At 58.2% G+C, this 16208-nt stretch overlaps 6 protein-coding genes across 6 annotated transcripts; 1 reads left to right on the forward strand and 5 right to left on the reverse strand.

Annotated features, from left to right (window-relative positions):
- Positions 1-1238: 1238 nt before the first annotated feature.
- Positions 1239-3018, reverse strand: N657DRAFT_570967 (uncharacterized protein; the record flags this gene model as incomplete). Its single annotated transcript, XM_062788778.1, has 2 exons — positions 1239-2607; positions 2666-3018. 2 exons carry the CDS (start codon positions 3016-3018, stop codon positions 1239-1241), a joined length of 1722 nt encoding a protein of 573 aa, XP_062648511.1.
- Positions 3019-5493: 2475 nt separating this feature from the next.
- Positions 5494-6622, reverse strand: N657DRAFT_643491 (uncharacterized protein). The gene is made up of 2 exons (XM_062792568.1): positions 6244-6622; positions 5494-6122 (listed from the first exon to the last, which is right to left on the reverse strand). The coding sequence occupies exons 1-2, from the start codon at positions 6398-6400 to the stop codon at positions 5779-5781; spliced, it is 501 nt and encodes a 166-aa protein (XP_062648512.1). The 5' UTR covers positions 6401-6622; the 3' UTR covers positions 5494-5778.
- Positions 6623-6850: 228 nt separating this feature from the next.
- Positions 6851-8210, forward strand: N657DRAFT_643493 (uncharacterized protein). Its single transcript, XM_062792569.1, has 3 exons — positions 6851-6964; positions 7072-7149; positions 7231-8210. Exons 1-3 carry the CDS (start codon positions 6914-6916, stop codon positions 7723-7725), a joined length of 624 nt encoding a protein of 207 aa, XP_062648513.1. The 5' UTR covers positions 6851-6913; the 3' UTR covers positions 7726-8210.
- Positions 8211-8325: 115 nt separating this feature from the next.
- On the reverse strand, positions 8326-12204 carry N657DRAFT_570545 (antiviral helicase; the record flags this gene model as incomplete). The annotated part of the gene is made up of 1 exon (XM_062788746.1): positions 8326-12204. One exon carries the CDS (start codon positions 12202-12204, stop codon positions 8326-8328), a length of 3879 nt encoding a protein of 1292 aa, XP_062648514.1.
- Positions 12205-12787: 583 nt separating this feature from the next.
- N657DRAFT_615683 (NAD(P)-binding protein) lies at positions 12788-13920 on the reverse strand (the record flags this gene model as incomplete). Its single annotated transcript, XM_062790472.1, has 3 exons — positions 12788-13577; positions 13635-13776; positions 13859-13920. 3 exons carry the CDS (start codon positions 13918-13920, stop codon positions 12924-12926), a joined length of 858 nt encoding a protein of 285 aa, XP_062648515.1. The 3' UTR covers positions 12788-12923.
- Positions 13921-14131: 211 nt separating this feature from the next.
- N657DRAFT_643494 (isocitrate lyase and phosphorylmutase) lies at positions 14132-16172 on the reverse strand. Its single transcript, XM_062792570.1, has one exon. The coding sequence runs from the start codon at positions 16039-16041 to the stop codon at positions 14212-14214; it is 1830 nt and encodes a 609-aa protein (XP_062648516.1). The 5' UTR covers positions 16042-16172; the 3' UTR covers positions 14132-14211.
- Between the last annotated feature and the right edge of the window lie 36 nt (positions 16173-16208).

A 16208-nucleotide genomic window follows, 5' to 3' on the forward strand; every position in this document is an offset into this window, starting at 1 on the left:
GCAGCAGTGCATATTCTGCGTTGATAGCAATTATAGGAAGAAACCTACCTTGCCCTAGTCGCCAGCAACGTGACTATGTCTCGCATGTGCGATACATTCCAATTGTTTTGCGAGGGTGCCGTGATATTCTACATGACACCTCTAACTAACTTCCACACTTTAGTCAATCCGCCCCCCTCCCCGCCCGCTGGCCCCGGGGAGATTGAAGTCGAGATCCACAAGGGATAGAGTTGGGGTCGCCGTTTATCTTTCCCCAAACTTCTCTTTCGCCTTTTCTCTGAGAGAGAGTGAGACATCGATTCCAGACGGCTGGAGAATCAAAGGGAACGACAGGGTGCCCGATGCCGCGGCGCCGCCAGATACTACAATGCTCTTGTGACCCTGGCACGAAAGTCACGAACTCCGCGGTCTTATACACCCGTCAGCCCCGTGGTGGTCCGGGGCAAGAGATCGTTTCGTGCAAGAGAACCACTTACTCACGTCAAGTTCGGATTGACTTGGTCAGTCAATCCTTGTCGTCAGCAACCAGTGGGCGGACTATAGGCAATCAGATGGCTTCTCACTTAGGTTCGGGTACCTTACGTATTGTGAGGTGACTGAGATCCTCCTGGTGCTACGAGCAAGTGTACTACGGTATCCTTGACACAGCAGGTATCTATTTACCTTTCTCTCCACCCGGATGCTTCCAGTTCTAGCAGCTGTATATGTCCAATGTTGTGCTTTCTTTGATGGAGACAGACTTGCCATAGGTCTCCTTCCAGCAATGCGGACACTTCCTTATGCTTGGAGTTTGTTGACGAAAACGGCGTTTTCAAGGCAACACTGGACTAACTCGGCAACCCAATTATCTTGCTAAATCGACCACAGAGACCGGGCTGAGATTCGGCGAGCAATGGTATGGTATCGGTGGACTTAAGGCCAAGTACCAGTCTTGTATTCTCAAAAGCCTGGTAGGACCTAATGTTGCTTGAAGATGCAGATTGTATTGAGCAGTCAACACCGAATACAAACTGGGACCGTAGAGCCAAGCATTTGCACACCCAGGCACAGAATCAACAGGTAGAAAGACCAGGTAGGTCGAAGGCCAAGACAAGTTCGATTGTCCAGAGAAACAATACACAAATACTCAAGGCTCGAAGCGGCAACGCACGCTCAGTAAATCAACGCCTGCCAGATAGCACCTCCAGGATCCCTTTTCGCCATGCTATGCCATTCCAAAATTGAATCATACAAATCCCTCATTGAAAGCGCCGCTTCTTAAGGAAAGCGCCATGTCCTGCTTCTTCGCTCGCTCGCTTATGTGATACTTTCAAGACGTACGTCGTCTTGTTCACTGTTGGTGTTAATGTCTTGGGGACACTGGACGTTCCGGGCTTCAGAGAAGCCTTCACTTGGTCGCGAATTTTTGGTCTCCGCTGTTCGACTCTGAGGACCCACAACAGGGCGAGTAAGACCTCCTTCGACGGGAGGGCGGCTCCCTTCAGCCAGCCGGTAGTCGGCCCGCGACGAGGCAACTGCCGCTGCGAGTCTCCGGCAGCTGCTGCCCCCGCCGACTCGTCGTCTCCCGAAACCCGGTCGACCGCGTGTCCCTCAGATGACGCCAACCGCAATACCTCCATCGTCGCATCCATCAAGGGACGCGCCAGAGTGGGGCTGCAGGTAAGGATCTTCCGAAGGGTTCGGAGTCTCAGGGTGGAGGAGGGACGAGTCTGCGACGGAGCGGCTGTAGAGCTGCTGCGGCTGCTGTTCGTTGCTGGGCGCGACGTTGAGCTCGCCGTCGGTGATGAACTCGTTGATGTCGAACTCGGTTGTGAACGCGAACGGTGTGGTGTCGTCACCAGCCAGATGATCGTATTCATAATCGGCTGAGTTGGGGGAAGAGAGGAGCCCGCTTTCAAGGAGATAGCGATCTGCATCAAGGGCCTCTGGCATAGAGAAAGAATCGCTGAGGTGGAGGCTAGAAGGAACTGGAGCGGGAGGAGCAGCGCCAGTGCTGGGTGCAGCTGTTGCTGCAACGTCATCTGCCACGCCAAGGGTGGTGCTTCCGCCGACCGACACTGCAGGTCTTGCCACAACATCTCTGCAGGATGTTGTGTCGCATCGGGGGAAGCACTGGCCTGGGCCGTGGAAGTGACGTCGGCAACAGGAGTTTTAGTTGCCGCGGGCTCGACTTGCTCCTCAGCCGCCTCAGGAATCGGAGTCAAGGCGGGCGACAACGAGGCCGGATTAACCGTCTTGTTGGCGGTAGATGGAATAGACTGGAAGAGCTGCTCCAACGAGCTGCCGGCACCCATCGCGGCGCCATGGCCGTCTTGAGAGCCGAAGAGCTGCTGTGATAATGTGACAGGGGTCTGGCGGAGTCCGTCGAATGACGGCGAGGTTCTGCTCACGACTACTCCGCCCTGCCGGAACTTTTGTATCTCCTCGAGGAGAGTGAGATTGATTTGCTGGGCTTGAAGGAGTGCCGCTTCGAGCTCCTTGTTCCTCCGCTCCAGACCCTCTACCTCCAAGCGCTTCCGCTCACGCGACGATTGCGCGGCTCGGCGGTTGCGAAGGACGCGCTCGACTCTGCGTTGTTCCTTCTCGTCCTCGGTCTTGGCGCGTTTCCTTTCAATGGGTCAGCATAAAGCAGCCATGGGCTAGATTCGGCATTGGCATTGCATACCTGGGGGGCAGGTTGGTCTTGGGCTCTGGGAGAACTTGGCCCCATGATTTCCTCTTCTTGACCGGCTTCTTCTCCGATTCCGGCTGGGGAGAAGCCGAAGGAGCTTCTGACCGGGCCAGAGTGGTTTGTGTCAGGGCCGTCAGGCCGGCAAGCATGGTCAGGTCGGGTTGGCTCTCCCCGGAGATGGACTCGGGAGGGGACATCATCTCGAGGGGATTGACCGTGGTCGTCGGGGCGGGGCTGGTGCCAAACAGAGAGGGGTATATCTCTTCGGGGGCTGAGAGCACCGACTCGGTGGGCGAGCCCTCGAATTTGACGTTTGGCGACGACGCCGAGGGGTTCCAGGAATGCATTTCGGCCATGGTGGTTTAGACCTTACACCTTGTAGGAGGACTTGTGCGATATCTGCGAGTTGACTGAATTCGTTCTTTGGTGGGTTGTTTGCCAGTTGACAAAGAGCGAAGCAGGGTTGCAGAGCGCTGAAGGGCTGAGGCTGACTGTAATATTGAGGCGCCTTCCCAGTTCCTCAATACCAAGTATTATGTCAGAAGAGATGTCAGGGGATTCGCATTGCGCATGACGAGTCCATCCGTGACTCAGCTCAACCCTGTCGACTTGAGCGAACTCGGTGGTTGGTTGTGTTGGCGAAAAGGACAGTTTGGCTTTCTTGGTGAACAGCTGGGACGGCGCTGGTTGTTGACGGGGCTCCAGGCTTCCTTTATGTTCTGGCCACGTTGGCCAAATGGGTTGGATGCCTGAGGCAGAAACATGGGGCACGGGAAGCGCATGCTGCGTTGATTGGGCCAATTTTTGTCACACGAGCCCGGAAAGGCTGCGACATCCGAGTTCCCAAACAAGGAAAGCACAAGGGGATTCGGGCGGGAACCCGAGCGTTTCCACGGACCCACAGCCTCCATCGGCTCCGAGTTCAGGGGCTGGAACCAGCGTTCCCACCGATTCTCATAGGAAGAGACGCAGCGAGGGACAAAGCCAAACATGCCATTTCCTCATCCCGTTAACCCGCTGAGACACGGCAAAACTCGGGGCTGTTAATTCAGCCGTCTTTCCTCCATTTGAACCCAGGGAGGATCTCTCCTCACCCAAGGGGACCCGCGGCTTACGCAGGGCAACGTCTCTGCGTCTCAAGCGACTCTGCTGACTGCGCCGATTACCTTACCCCTATCCACACTCGAAGCCATCCACCAGTGATGTCGCTGGAAAGCTAATCTTAGCATAACCTCCACCGCATTCCACTTCAGGCAACCTCCGACGGTGATGGCGTGTCCGCCGTCCCGCGTTGATTTCGGAGGGGGAAAGGATGAAGCAGCGGGTGCAATGGCGAGTCCTTGCCGAGACATGTCTGATCCGGTCGCAGCAACTTACAAAGATACCATTATTTTTCGTACGTCCAGATTCTCATTACATGGCCCGCCGTCTCCTCCGTATTCGTCTCTCAAGGTTTCATTGAGCAGCGAGCAATTCAAGTCCCCTTCTTGCCATGCCAGTGGCACACCCTCTATCTTTGGAGAATCCGCAATAAAGAGCGGAAGGATGGGGAAAGCTTGGCAGCCAACAACTGCGGCAAATCAGGCTGATTTTCCCCGGACTATAACCGGCAGTCAACCTGACCAGGTAGCGTATTTCTGAACATTCAAATCCACTTACATCCAATTCTCTTGCAATATGGAGTATGGCATCCCGTCCAGACGAGACACGGGCAGGAGAGACGTTCGGCGGACAGTTTTGTTGTCTCTTCTACTCGTTGACAGCCACTCAGCCTCCGTGCTTACTGCGTCCTGCATGCGAGGTCCGTCAGCCTTTTTTGGCACCCGACATGCGTAGCATTTTCAGCCGTTGCTCTTTACGTGAAAACCGAACATTTGAGGACTCCTATGTCCGTGCTCCATCGGCTCGTCGAGGGCTTGGTTCACCGTTGAAGTTCTGTTCCAGAAGGTAGACAACTGAACAGTCCGGGGCCAAATGGGAAGGTGAATGCCTTAATGTGCAAGGGATGCCAAGCCGGGCTTTATCCCCAGCGTCTCAGGGAGTTGATCGGTGACCGAGATCCGAAACCCCTGAATATTAGCGTCGCCACTCCTTGGCGGCACGTGCGTGATGGTGCGGCGCAGTGCTTGAGGCGGCATCGCCCACCGCCCAACAACACTCCCAGTTTCCTTGGTTTCTTAACTTTTCCCTCACCTCAAAAGACGAAGGCATCTCTGTCGTATGATTTGCGCTGACGCTGGAAGCTTTTGCGTCCATACACTTATCCATAACAGCACCTTCCATTCGCAGCGGAACAGACGACAACAGCTCGCAGCGCGGCCTCGAGTCGCAAGTGGGTCGAGGCCAGAGCCACGAGGTACGAAGTCGGGTTTGCGTGGACCAAGAAAACCCCGGCCGGTCGTTTTCTCCGACTCCTTCCCCCACCGCAACTCTCAGCTGGCAGAGCGCGCAAGTGCGTTTCGTTCCATTGCGACCCCAGATCCCCTTCAACAGCCGGCCCGCCATCCCTGGCCTCCTTTTTGTCCTTGCGGACAGTTCCTCCCGGCCCCCACAACTCCCTTCCTTCCATTTTCTTTCCACCTCGTTTCCATTTTCAGAGGTTCTGTGGGGACAAAGATTGATGGAGCCATCGTCGCAACCCGCTCGTTCGCAGGTGTGGATGATGGGAGTCTGGGGTACTGCTACACATTAAATAGTCGTGTCAAGCGGCACCAAGTCCTCCTCAGGTACGGCGACATGTGCGCAACTGTGGGCTCTTTCGAGGGTGCTGTGCAGTACAGTTGCCATGCTTCGGACCTCCCTTTCATGTTCCCTTCCGGACAGTTCGGCAACTCGCTGGCTATCAAGAACCCGCCAGACAACTTGCTCACGGGATCACAGCTCATCCCACCGAATGTTTCAAACTGTGGACACAAAAAAAACACTTTTTCTACTCCGATTCCGTCTATCACTGTACCTCGCCCTAGCCCAATGCCCCCCCGATGTGTTATGGACCGTTTCCCAACGCCTCAGACACCGAACATGCTGACCGCCCCGAGCTATCTCCAGAGATAGCGGCGGCGGTGTGTGAAAATTTGCCTCCCCTCCTTCTCTCCCCAATCACCACCCTAGAAGACAGCGTCCCAACCGGTTCCCCACTGGTGAGGTGGCTTTACGAGGCCTTCGATATCACTCGTGACCCAGCCGCCGTAGTAGTCGCCCGGCGGCGCGTGGGCCCTCTCGTTGTCAACATAGCACTCCCAGGGCCCGACATAAAAGGCGAGATAGCCCTTGATAGCCTCGTACTCCTTGGGCGGCTCGTTGTACGACCAGATGCGGTTGTGGATGATCTCGGCGGCCGAGATGGGGCTCATGATGGCATAGTATGTGGCGGCGCCATGGAACTCAGAGAAGGTCGACCGAGGTGTGGTCGAGAGGGGCAACCGGACTCGTTGGGGCGGGATGTAGTAGACTGCATCAGAAAGGGAGGAAAGTCAGTCACGACACCGAGAAACAAATTTTTTCAGGGTGGCCGTCAGGGAAGAGACAGGCGTCAGATGGAGAGGGAGGAACCCAAATAGGGAGCTACTAACCTGGAGCGTGATGGGCCTCGAGCACCCAGTAAGCCTCGCCCGGCGGGCAGTCGGCTAATAGCTGGCCATGCCACTTGATCTGGATGTGACGGTTCGTCCTCTCCACAATTGGCGGACGAGGGAAGGTCGTGACGTTGTGCTTCCGCATTGCCGACATGGTGAAGCCTCTCGCTTGCTCGCTGCTCGCTGTTCGCTGTAGTAATGGTCGCCTGGTATCTGCTAGAGGAGGGAAAACCTTTCGGTTGTAAAGATCGCAGGCGAAGAGAGAACGGTGAAAAAAATACTCTTTCAACACTCGAAAAGTCTACCGGGCTCATCCATGCCTTCGACTGCGGGCCAGTGTTGTGGCTTGCTACGGCCCACTTATACCCACTTTGGGCATGAAGTGCGTTCTTCTCGCGTGGAAGTGATAAGAAGAGCCGAGGGTTAGCGCGATGCCGGCTCACCAGCCACAAATTGGTGCGTCATGGGGGCCACAGTGCCCCACCATTCCCGTGTTCCATGCGCCCGGCTTTCAGCCGACCCTGGCCTCGAATGCCAGCAATCAGTCAGCCTGATGGCGCTGCTTGTCCTTACCTATCCATCAAACGCCGTCCCTAAGAAACAACTCAGGGTCACTTTTCTTCGCCGAGGAGCCTATCGAATTTTTTGCAGCAGGTCAACAATCACCATGGCCAATCGACAGCTTGCCCGAGACATGCAAACCGAGTTCCAGGCCCGGGTACGCTCGCTCCTTCAACCCTGCGCTTTCCCTCCAAGCAGTCGTCGTCGCAACCAGAGCAGAGGTGACATGATTCACCCACCAGTGTGTCTGACATAGTCGAGCAGTTTAATGCCAAACAAGCCCGTCGGGAAGCCCAAAAGGCTGCCAAGCAGGACAATGAGTTGAAGAAGCAGATCCAAAATGTACGACTCGACACACCAACACCTTAAAACCCCCTTCCTCCCCGCCGACGCTAACCCATCCATTCTTCGCTCGCATCACAGCTTCTCAAGAAAGGCGAAACAGCCCAAGCCGCCCAAAAAGCCCGCATGCTCCTGGCCAAGCAGGCTATCGCAGCGCAAATGGATCAGGCTGCCGACATGGCCGAGCTCTCGCTCGCACAAATCCAGGCCAACAACGCCATGAATCGCATGACGGCCATGATGGCACAATCCTCGCGCACGATGCAGCGCGCACAGCGGCAGGCCAACCCGGAGCGGACGCTCCTGACGCTGGAGCAGTTCCGCGCGCAAAACGAGGAGTACGCCGTCAACAACGGCATTTACCAAGACGCCATGACGCAGAATACCTCGGTCACGGTGACCGACGACGCCGTGCAGGAGTTGCTGGGCAAGCTGGCGGACGATGCCGGGTTGGAGTTGGGCCAGGAGCTGAACCAGGCTAGTACGAGCAAGGTCGACCCTGTGAAGGAGCCGGCGGAGCCGACGGCCGAGGTCGAGGATGCGCTGCAACAGCGGTTGAGGGCCTTGCGGGCGTGATGGAGGTGTCATGGGCTTGATGAAATGGGCGCGGGATAATGCTGGTAGAATAAGAACGACTTTCGATGGGAGGGGCCGGTTATGTTGGTTTCCAGAAGCGGGGAATCAGGGATCATGTCCAATGGAGGGCAAATCTTTTGCTGGGGCGGTCCTCTTTACGCAGGCGAAGGAATATACTGTAAGGGCGTTAGGGCGCGAGGTGGCAGGAGGTTTCTTAGGACGCGGCGATATTGGCATCAAGTCTTCAGGCGTCTGACGCCAGGGCCCTTTCTTTCTTTCTTTCTTTGTTTGTTTGTTTTTTTGGGGGGTAATAGAGGTATTCGTAGTACTGAGATACAAGGCATTTGCTTTTTGTTTTCATACCTCTCTCAGGGCGGCGATCTCTCGGTGTTCCAGAGCATGCCCACCTTAACTCATACAACATGGAGAACTCTCTCTGTATTGATTTCTCAGGCTAGGTACTGAAATTGCGCCAAACACTTGTGCGATGCTCATGGCCTTTTATCTTCCCACATTAAATAACCCGAACGGAACGGAGCGCATCCTCCAAAGCATAATGAATCACCACACGTCCTCGACATGGTCCGGAGATAGTGCCTACTACATATACAGGCTCGCCACAGCCGTGATATCCCTCCGAATCATCTCCTGCGCGGCCGCCATCTTCTGGTACAGACTCGGGTCGCCAATAATCCTCGCCGCATTTTTCACCTCACGACACGTCTCGTCCAGCCGCGTGATCGTCCGGACAATCGTGCCCTCCAGCACATCGGTCAGATCAGTGATATTCTTAAAGCTTATACCCCTCGCCCACTCATATACGACCTCCATCAGTCCGAAGCGGGGCTTGGACACGAAATCGTTGCTCTCCTCGCTCGTCTGGATGACCTGGTGCAGCGTCTGCACGGCGTTGACCCGCTCCGAAATGTCGACGATGGTCTTCATGCCCCTCTCCAGATTGGCCGTCAGGCGGGGCACCGACTCGGTCTTTTCCTGAAACACAAAGGCCGAGAGCAGGGCGGCGATCTCGGCGGGCTCGTAGTCGGCCAGCACGTTCTCGAGAATGAGCTCCGTCAGGACAAGCTCGTCGCCCGAGTGAATCTCGCAGGCGACCTTGCCCTTGAGCTGGATGCGGCTGGCGTCGTCGATAAAGCTCAAATCCTTGAGCACCTGGATGCGCTGCTCGTAGTCGGGCAGCAGCTGCAAGTTCTGCTCCGAGAGCGTCTGCCGCAGCTGCTGGATGTGGGTCTGGATGAGCCACTGGTCGTGGCACATGGCGTAGTGCTTCAAAAACGACTTGCACTCGGCCGCAGTGGGCGACTTGACAACCTTGATCTCGGCCTCGCGCCGCTTGCTCGCAACGTCGTGCACCGCGAGGTTCCTGATCCGCCCCAGCTCCAATTCGTCCCAGATATCCGAGGTCCAGGACCGGCAGATGTGGTGCAGCTTCTCCTTCGCCTTGGCGTGGCCCTCTCCGCCGCCAAAGATATCGGGGAGAACACCTTTGGTAACGTGTTTCGTGAGACATACAAGGTCGCTAATAGGCACATGCAACGTCTTAGTTGAGATGTGCTTCTTGGCCTGGGGCAATGGGGTGAGGTGCTTCCGCAACGCAGGCACAAAAGGAAGGATATCCGTGTCGTTGCGGTTCTCGCGATGCGTCCTGATCTCGAGGACATGCAGCGTCGGGTTCGTGGCACTGCTCTTGACGCTGGCGCCCTCGGCGAGGAGGATGCCGGGCGTGCGCACGCCTTCCTTCATCCACACAATCAGCCGCCCCGGCGTGAACATCTTCCGCCCGATGGGGTTGACCAGTAGCAGGCGGTACAGCTCCTCGGTCAGGCGCTTGTAGTCCTCGCCGGCTTGGTGGCACTCGTCCATGTGGACGTCGCAGACCGGGCACGGGTCCCGCTTGACCTTTGCCAAGTCGGCCTCGGACAGCTTGACCGCCTTCTCATGCTCGGGCAAGAGCTGCTGGGTGGCGTGCTCGGAGAAACTACGCTTAATCATCTCCTCAATCTTGAGCGCTTCGACACGTAGCAGGTTGAGAATCATGTTGTAGGTGAGCCGGAACTGCGACCGGAGCTTGCTAGGCTCGCCCAGTATCATCTGACGCAGATCCGTGACGGGAGGTGCCTCGTCCCCGCCCGGAGGGACAATGATGACCGACCCAACTGTATCGAGACCACGTCTCCCTGCTCTGCCAGCCATCTGAGTGTATTCTCCGGGAAGGAGGTTGCGGAACTGGTGGCCGTCATGCTTTCTGTACCCGGAGAAGACGACGGTCCTGGTAGGAAGGTTCAAGCCCATGGCGAAGGTCTCGGTAGCAAACAGCACCTTGACCAGAGTCTGGGCGAACAGGATTTCGACAAGCTCCTTCACAATGGGTAGCAACCCGCCATGATGGACAGCGATACCGCGGGAGAGCAGCTCCCTCAGTCTGATAATCTGAGGCAGGACTCGGTCTTCGGGCTTCAGCCGGGCAACCGACTTCTCGATGATCATGTGAATGGCGCTCTTCTCCTGAGCCGTGCAAAAGTCCTGGTTGCTCAGCGCATCCGCGTTCTCCTCGCACCGCTTCTTGGAGAAGACGAAGATGCAGGCGGGAAGCAGGCTCTGCTTCTTCAGGAACTGCACCAGATGAACCCAGAGGTTCTTATCCTGGGCGGCCGAGCTGAACCCGCCAGGTCTCCCTGCCCGGCCCATGTGACCTGGAGCATGGCTAGCACGAGGAGGCCCCCCTCGCCCACGTTGCTGGTTGCCGCCTCTCCCACCACGCTGCTGGTTGGCCCCCCTCTGGGCGCCGCCGCGGCCACCTCTCCCGTTTGCTCCACCGCGAGCCGGCGGTGCTGCTGCTGGTGGAAGCGACTTCTGCTTATCCTTGCCCTGGATGGCCGCGTTGGCATCCTTCCAACCCTTTTCGACGAACTTCTTCTCTGAGTCGACAATCTTGTAAATGTTTTTGTTAGCCCAGAGATAGTGCTCCAGGGGAACGGGTCGCTTGGGCGTCGATATCACGTAGATGTCCTTCTGCTTTGTCCGTCCGACCCACGAGGCGAACTCGTGAGTATTGGGTACGGTCGCGGAGAGCAGGATCAGGGAGACGTGCTCCGGCAGCATGATGATGACCTCCTCCCACACCACGCCACGCTCAAAGTCGTTCACGTAGTGCACTTCGTCGAAGATGACAAACTCAACGTCTCGGATAAGGTCGGCGCCGCGGTAAAGCATGCTCCGCAGAATTTCGGTAGTCATGATGAGACAACTGGCCTCGGGGTTGATCTGGACGTCGCCCGTCAGGATGCCGACCTCGGCAAAAGTCTGCCTGAAATCGCGGAACTTTTGGTTGCTCAGCGCCTTGATCGGCGACGTGTAGATGGCCTTGGTCATGTGCTTCGCGGCCAGTGCAATGGCATACTCTGCCACGACCGTCTTGCCTGCCGAAGTGTGTGCCGCAACGAAGACGGAATCGCCGTTCTCAAGGTGGTAGATAGCCTCCTTTTGGAACGTATCCAGCTCAAAAGGCCACTCCCTGGCCATATCCGGCACCAACTCCCGGAAGTTGGGCATCTCCCGCTTGATGTCGACCATGTGCGCCCACTCGCGGCCAGCCTTCCTAGCGCTGGATGCGGCGAGTGTCCCACGAGGCTCGAGAGCGGGGAACTCGACGGGAAGAATAGAGTCAATGTCCTCTACCTCCTCCTCTTCATCTTCATCCTCCTCCCCTTCCGCGCCATTAACACCCGGTCTCTCCCCCACTTCGTCCTCCTCCCGACCAGGCGCAGCCTCGGGTTCCTGGTCCAGCACCTCCTCTACCTCTTTAGCCTGCCTCTCGCTCTCGGCATCGGCAAGCCTCCTCCTTTTGCTGAAGTCGATCCCCCGATCCAGCCCCGGAGCAACCTCGAGCAGGCCACCCTCGCCAAGCCGGATGACCTTCTCTAGCTTCTTCCTGCTATCCGCGTCTTCGGCAGCAGCACCAGCCGACGAGGCCCGCAGCTGGTCCTCGAACGCGGCGGCTGACTCGACGCCGTCGAGGCCGCCGGGGGCAAAGGGGAAGAAGCCGGCGGCGCCGCGCACAAAGTCGGCTCGGCCGGCGGGCTTGCGGAGCATCGAGGTGCTCGACTTGGCGGTGGCGTGCGAGGCCGGGACCGTGACGTTGCGGTAGCCCGTGACGCGGCCCTCAAGGCCATGGCGGATGAAGCGGGTGACGGTGCGGGACTGGGTCGGGGCGAGGCGGAAGAGGAGCGCGTAGTCGGTCGGGGTATCCCAGCGCTGCTGCAGCTTGTCGAGCCAATCGGTCGAGAACGTTGTGGAGGGGGTCAGGTATTTCGCCTCGAGCTCGGCGCGCAGCTGGTCGGGGTCTTGTGGTGGCCGCGGCTCGGGGGTGACTGTTCTGTCGAGGATGTCATCGATGGCGTCGAACGGGGCGTCGCCGTCGAGATGCAGCCTCTGCATGGCCTCGCTGAGTCCCGACGCCATGATGATGGCGGTGCAGGGCTGGAAGCTCCGCAGAAGGAGATTGCTTCGTTAACAAAACGATGCAAAATTTGAGGTTGTGTCAGCGACGGCGTTTTAGATGCATGTCCACGCAAACCATGGTAGTAATCGCTGCCAGGTATTGTTGACAGCTCCAAAGTACGTACCAGCGGGGCTTCGTTGTGAGCTGTCTGGCGGGGTTGATTCAGGAAGCTTTGATCGCCACAGTGCCCGTGGACCACAGCAGGACAGTGTGTTACTAGGCGGAATTATCTTCTTCCCTTTGCAACTTCCGTCACAGTGTTCTGTGACATTCGAATGGCAATATCACTTGTACGCTGAAATTCTCGAGCCTCTTTACTATGAACGGATTGCCAGGTCAATTCGGTTCTGGTCGTGGAACGGACCACTCCTTAGCAGGCCTCCCGTGTGTTCCTGGCTGCACAAGGTACCTAAGGTAAGGTAGGTAGTTTAACTGGAACGAACATGGATAACGTGTTGGCGCAAGGTACGGAAGACACCGCGCAGCGAGCGAGGCGGGTTGCACTCCTGTTAGGGAGTTTCTCTTCGATCCTTTCCCGAGTTGGTGACAGATCGTTGATGCATTGAGAGTACGCAAGCTAGAATCTAAATGCCAGGGGTATATATTGATGTTGGCTCAGAAAATCGAGATGCTTTCAGCTCCAAGGGTGCCTCTGACTAAACCTCCTTTCTTATCTTCACTAGTCCAACCTGTCCTTGGCCGCATTGTTCACCGGCGGCGGCGCAGCCGGGCCCTCGGGCGTGACATAGGCCTTGGTCATGCCGCCGTCCACCACAAAGTCGGTCCCGTTCACAAAACTGCTCTCGTCGCTCGCCAAGAACACCACGGCCTGCGCCTGCTCGACGGCTTCGCCGAACCGGCCCGTTGGGAAATGCACCTCGCGGCGATGGCGCTTGGCTTGGTCGTCGCCGAGCCAGTCCTGCAACAGCGGCGTGTTGAGCGGGGCCGGGCACAGGCTGTTGAAGCGGAAGCCCTCGCGGGCGTGGACGATGGCGAGCTCGCGCGTCAGCGCCAGCACGGCGCCCTTGCTGGCCGTGTAGGCGAGCTGGGGCGTGGCCGAACCGACGAGGGCGACGACTGACGCCGTGTTGACGATGCTGCCCTTCTTCTTGCCGTGTCGCCGCAGGGCCAACACCGCGTGCTTGCTGCCGTACCAGACGCCCTTGACGTTGATGTTGTGCGTCAGGTCCCAAATATCCTCGGGCGTGTTGAGCGCGTCATCGTCGCGCGCGTGCATGATGCCCGCGTTGTTGAACATGACGTCGAGCCCCCCCCACGAGTCGAGGTGCTCGACGGCAGCCTTGACGTCGGCTTCCTTGGAAACGTCGCAGAGCTGGGGTAAGTCAGCGGGAGCAGCCATATCATTTGTGAAATTGGTGTTTTCTCTTACCCTGGTCTCGACCCGGCTGGCATCGGGGACAAGCTGCTTGACCTTGCCCGCGGCCTTGTCCAGCGCCTCCTGCGAAATATCCGTCATGAGCACATTGGCGCCTTCTTTCGCAAACAAGATGCTGGTCTCAAGACCGATGCCTCTGCGGAATGTTAGAAACCCCGACCATGCTTTGATTGGTGAGATGCAGAGGGTGGAATCGCAGTGATCTGCATCCGACTTACCCTGCAGCACCCGTGATGACGGCATTCTTACCAGCCAGACGGCCACGTCCCGAGGAAGCCATTGCAACAACGAGTCTGCCTCAAAAACCTCAAGTTATGATTTCTTTTGAGTTCTTTGTAAGGAGTCAACCGAGTTGCGAGGAGTGGCGGGGTCGAGATAACGTTAAACCAGATAAAGTAAACAAGATAAGCGGTCATGGGACCACTTTCAGGGGCAAATACAGATACCCACCATTTTCTTTCCAGGGGTGCTAGAGGTATTGCCGCTTTCGGACGCAGTTCAACAACTTAATCCTTGACTCGAGATGCGCTTTAGTTATAGGCTGTGTCTGCGTTACCACGGCAAATCCGTACTATACAAACTGCCCCTCGGTATTCCCTTCGCCCATGCTCTTGCTCCCCGAGCTTCCGCTCTGGATATGCCCCAGCACGGCATCCACATAACTCGCCCCGCTCCACTTCTGGTGCGTGAGCACATCCACGCCCAGCTCCTTTTCCCTGCGCTGCACAATCTCGACGTACGCGGCCATGCCCTCGCCCTTGAACCGCCTCGCCAGCTCGCTGCTAATGGTCGCCGTGCTGTGCAGCCCCGCCAGGCTCACCAGCTGCAGCACGAACCCTTCCCTGGCGATATCCCAGATGAAGCTTCTCAGCGCCTCGGGCGTGAACCCGTGCGCCATCCAGTTGAACGACGGCGAGAGGTTGTACACGAGCGGCTTACCCGGAAACACGGAGCGCACCGCCCGGCCGAGGTCCGTCGCAACCCGGACATCTGGGTCGCCCGTCTCGACCCAGAGCATGTCGGCGTAGGGCGCGAACGCGAGGGCGCGCTTGGTCGCCGCGGCCATGCCCGCGCGGAAGTGGTAGAACCCTTCGCGCGTGCGCGGCACGTCCCAGCTCCAGTAGACGGGGCGGCCCGGCATGAGGGACTCGGCCAGCTTGCGCCGGGCGCTGACGCCCATGTCGCGGTCGGCCGCGACGGCCGAGGCGTACTGCTGCGCCATCTTGTCCGCGCTGGCGCCGCCGTGGGCTTGGAAGTGCGCCACGGCGGCCTCGTCGAACGTGACGAGCTTGGTGGTCTTGACCCATTGCGCCTCGAACGCGTCAACCTCGGAGCCCGACGCTCCCTTGGCTTCCATGGCCGCGAGCGTCTCGGCCAGCGGCTCGACCGCCGGGTCGGCCACGCCGAGAATGAACTCGTGATCGCGCACGTCGATGGACGACGACAGCAGCTTGCCGCTCTCGGAGTCGGTGCGCGCAATGACCAGGTTCTCGGTGCCCATGACGTCCCACTGGAAGCGCGCCGCCTTCAGCCGGTTGATGTGCTCGCCCGTGGGGACCAGCACCTTGCCCGCCAGGTGGCCGCACTTCTTGCCGCCGTGCATCTGATCCTCAAAATGCACCGCCGCCGCGCCGTTCTCGGCGAACAGCTTGGCCAGCTTCATGACAGCTGTCAGGCCGCCGTGGCCCGTGTCGCCGTCGGCGATGATGGGGCGGAAGTGATCGACGTAGGGCGCCTTGGCGCGTTCCTCGGCCGTCATTTGGGATCGTAGGAACCAGTGCTTGCGGTCGTGCATGCTCTGCGCCTTGAACATGCGCTGCACCTGGTTGGGCACCGTGTTGTACGGGTAGTCGCCAAAGTCGGGCGACACCTCGTTTGTGGTTGTGAGCAAAGACGAGCATGCCCACCCAGAGATGTAGAGAACCTCCTGGTGCGGCGCTTGCTGTGTCATCTGGACCGGGTCAATCGCGCCCATCGTGTGGATCGGTTGGCCGGCTGCCTCGCGCTCCCGGACGAGGTTCCACAGCTTGCGCGCCATGACAGAGCTCGGGTACGACTGCTGCAGTGATCCGCGCTTGCTCACTACCTCTGCAGCTGTCCAGTCCCGCTTGATGCCGGCGAACCGGGGTGACGCCCACCAGGCCTCGACCTCCTTCACTTGTTGTTGGTGCAGGGCATCCTCGGCTGGGCCTGCCTTTTGTGCCTCCGGGAGAAGCTGGTATGATGCGCTGGGTGTTGTGGATGGTATCGTCGGATCGAGCGGTGGCAGCAAAGGGGCCATTCTGCTGTTTACCGACAAGAGCCGTCGCGAGTTTACGCCGACGGCACCGGCGACGAAGGCGGACGGCGGCCGTACCGATGCAGTCCGCCTGGGAAGGCGGGGGATAATCGTACGGAGCATTGAGTCGCCGTGCTGGTTTTCAAATGGCAGAACCGCGTCCCAATTGCTGTGCTCTCGCGCAGTCCATTTGACTGCAACGCGCGAGTGACGATGTAGTCGTTATCTGGGCTGGGGAAGCTTGCCTGCCAAGCCCGAAATGTGGGGGCCGAAGCTAGCCGGCTTCAACG

Source organism: Parathielavia appendiculata (assembly GCF_033297405.1).
Source record: "Parathielavia appendiculata strain CBS 731.68 unplaced genomic scaffold N657scaffold_4, whole genome shotgun sequence".
In the NCBI taxonomy this organism is placed as follows: Eukaryota; Fungi; Ascomycota; class Sordariomycetes; order Sordariales; family Chaetomiaceae; genus Parathielavia; species Parathielavia appendiculata.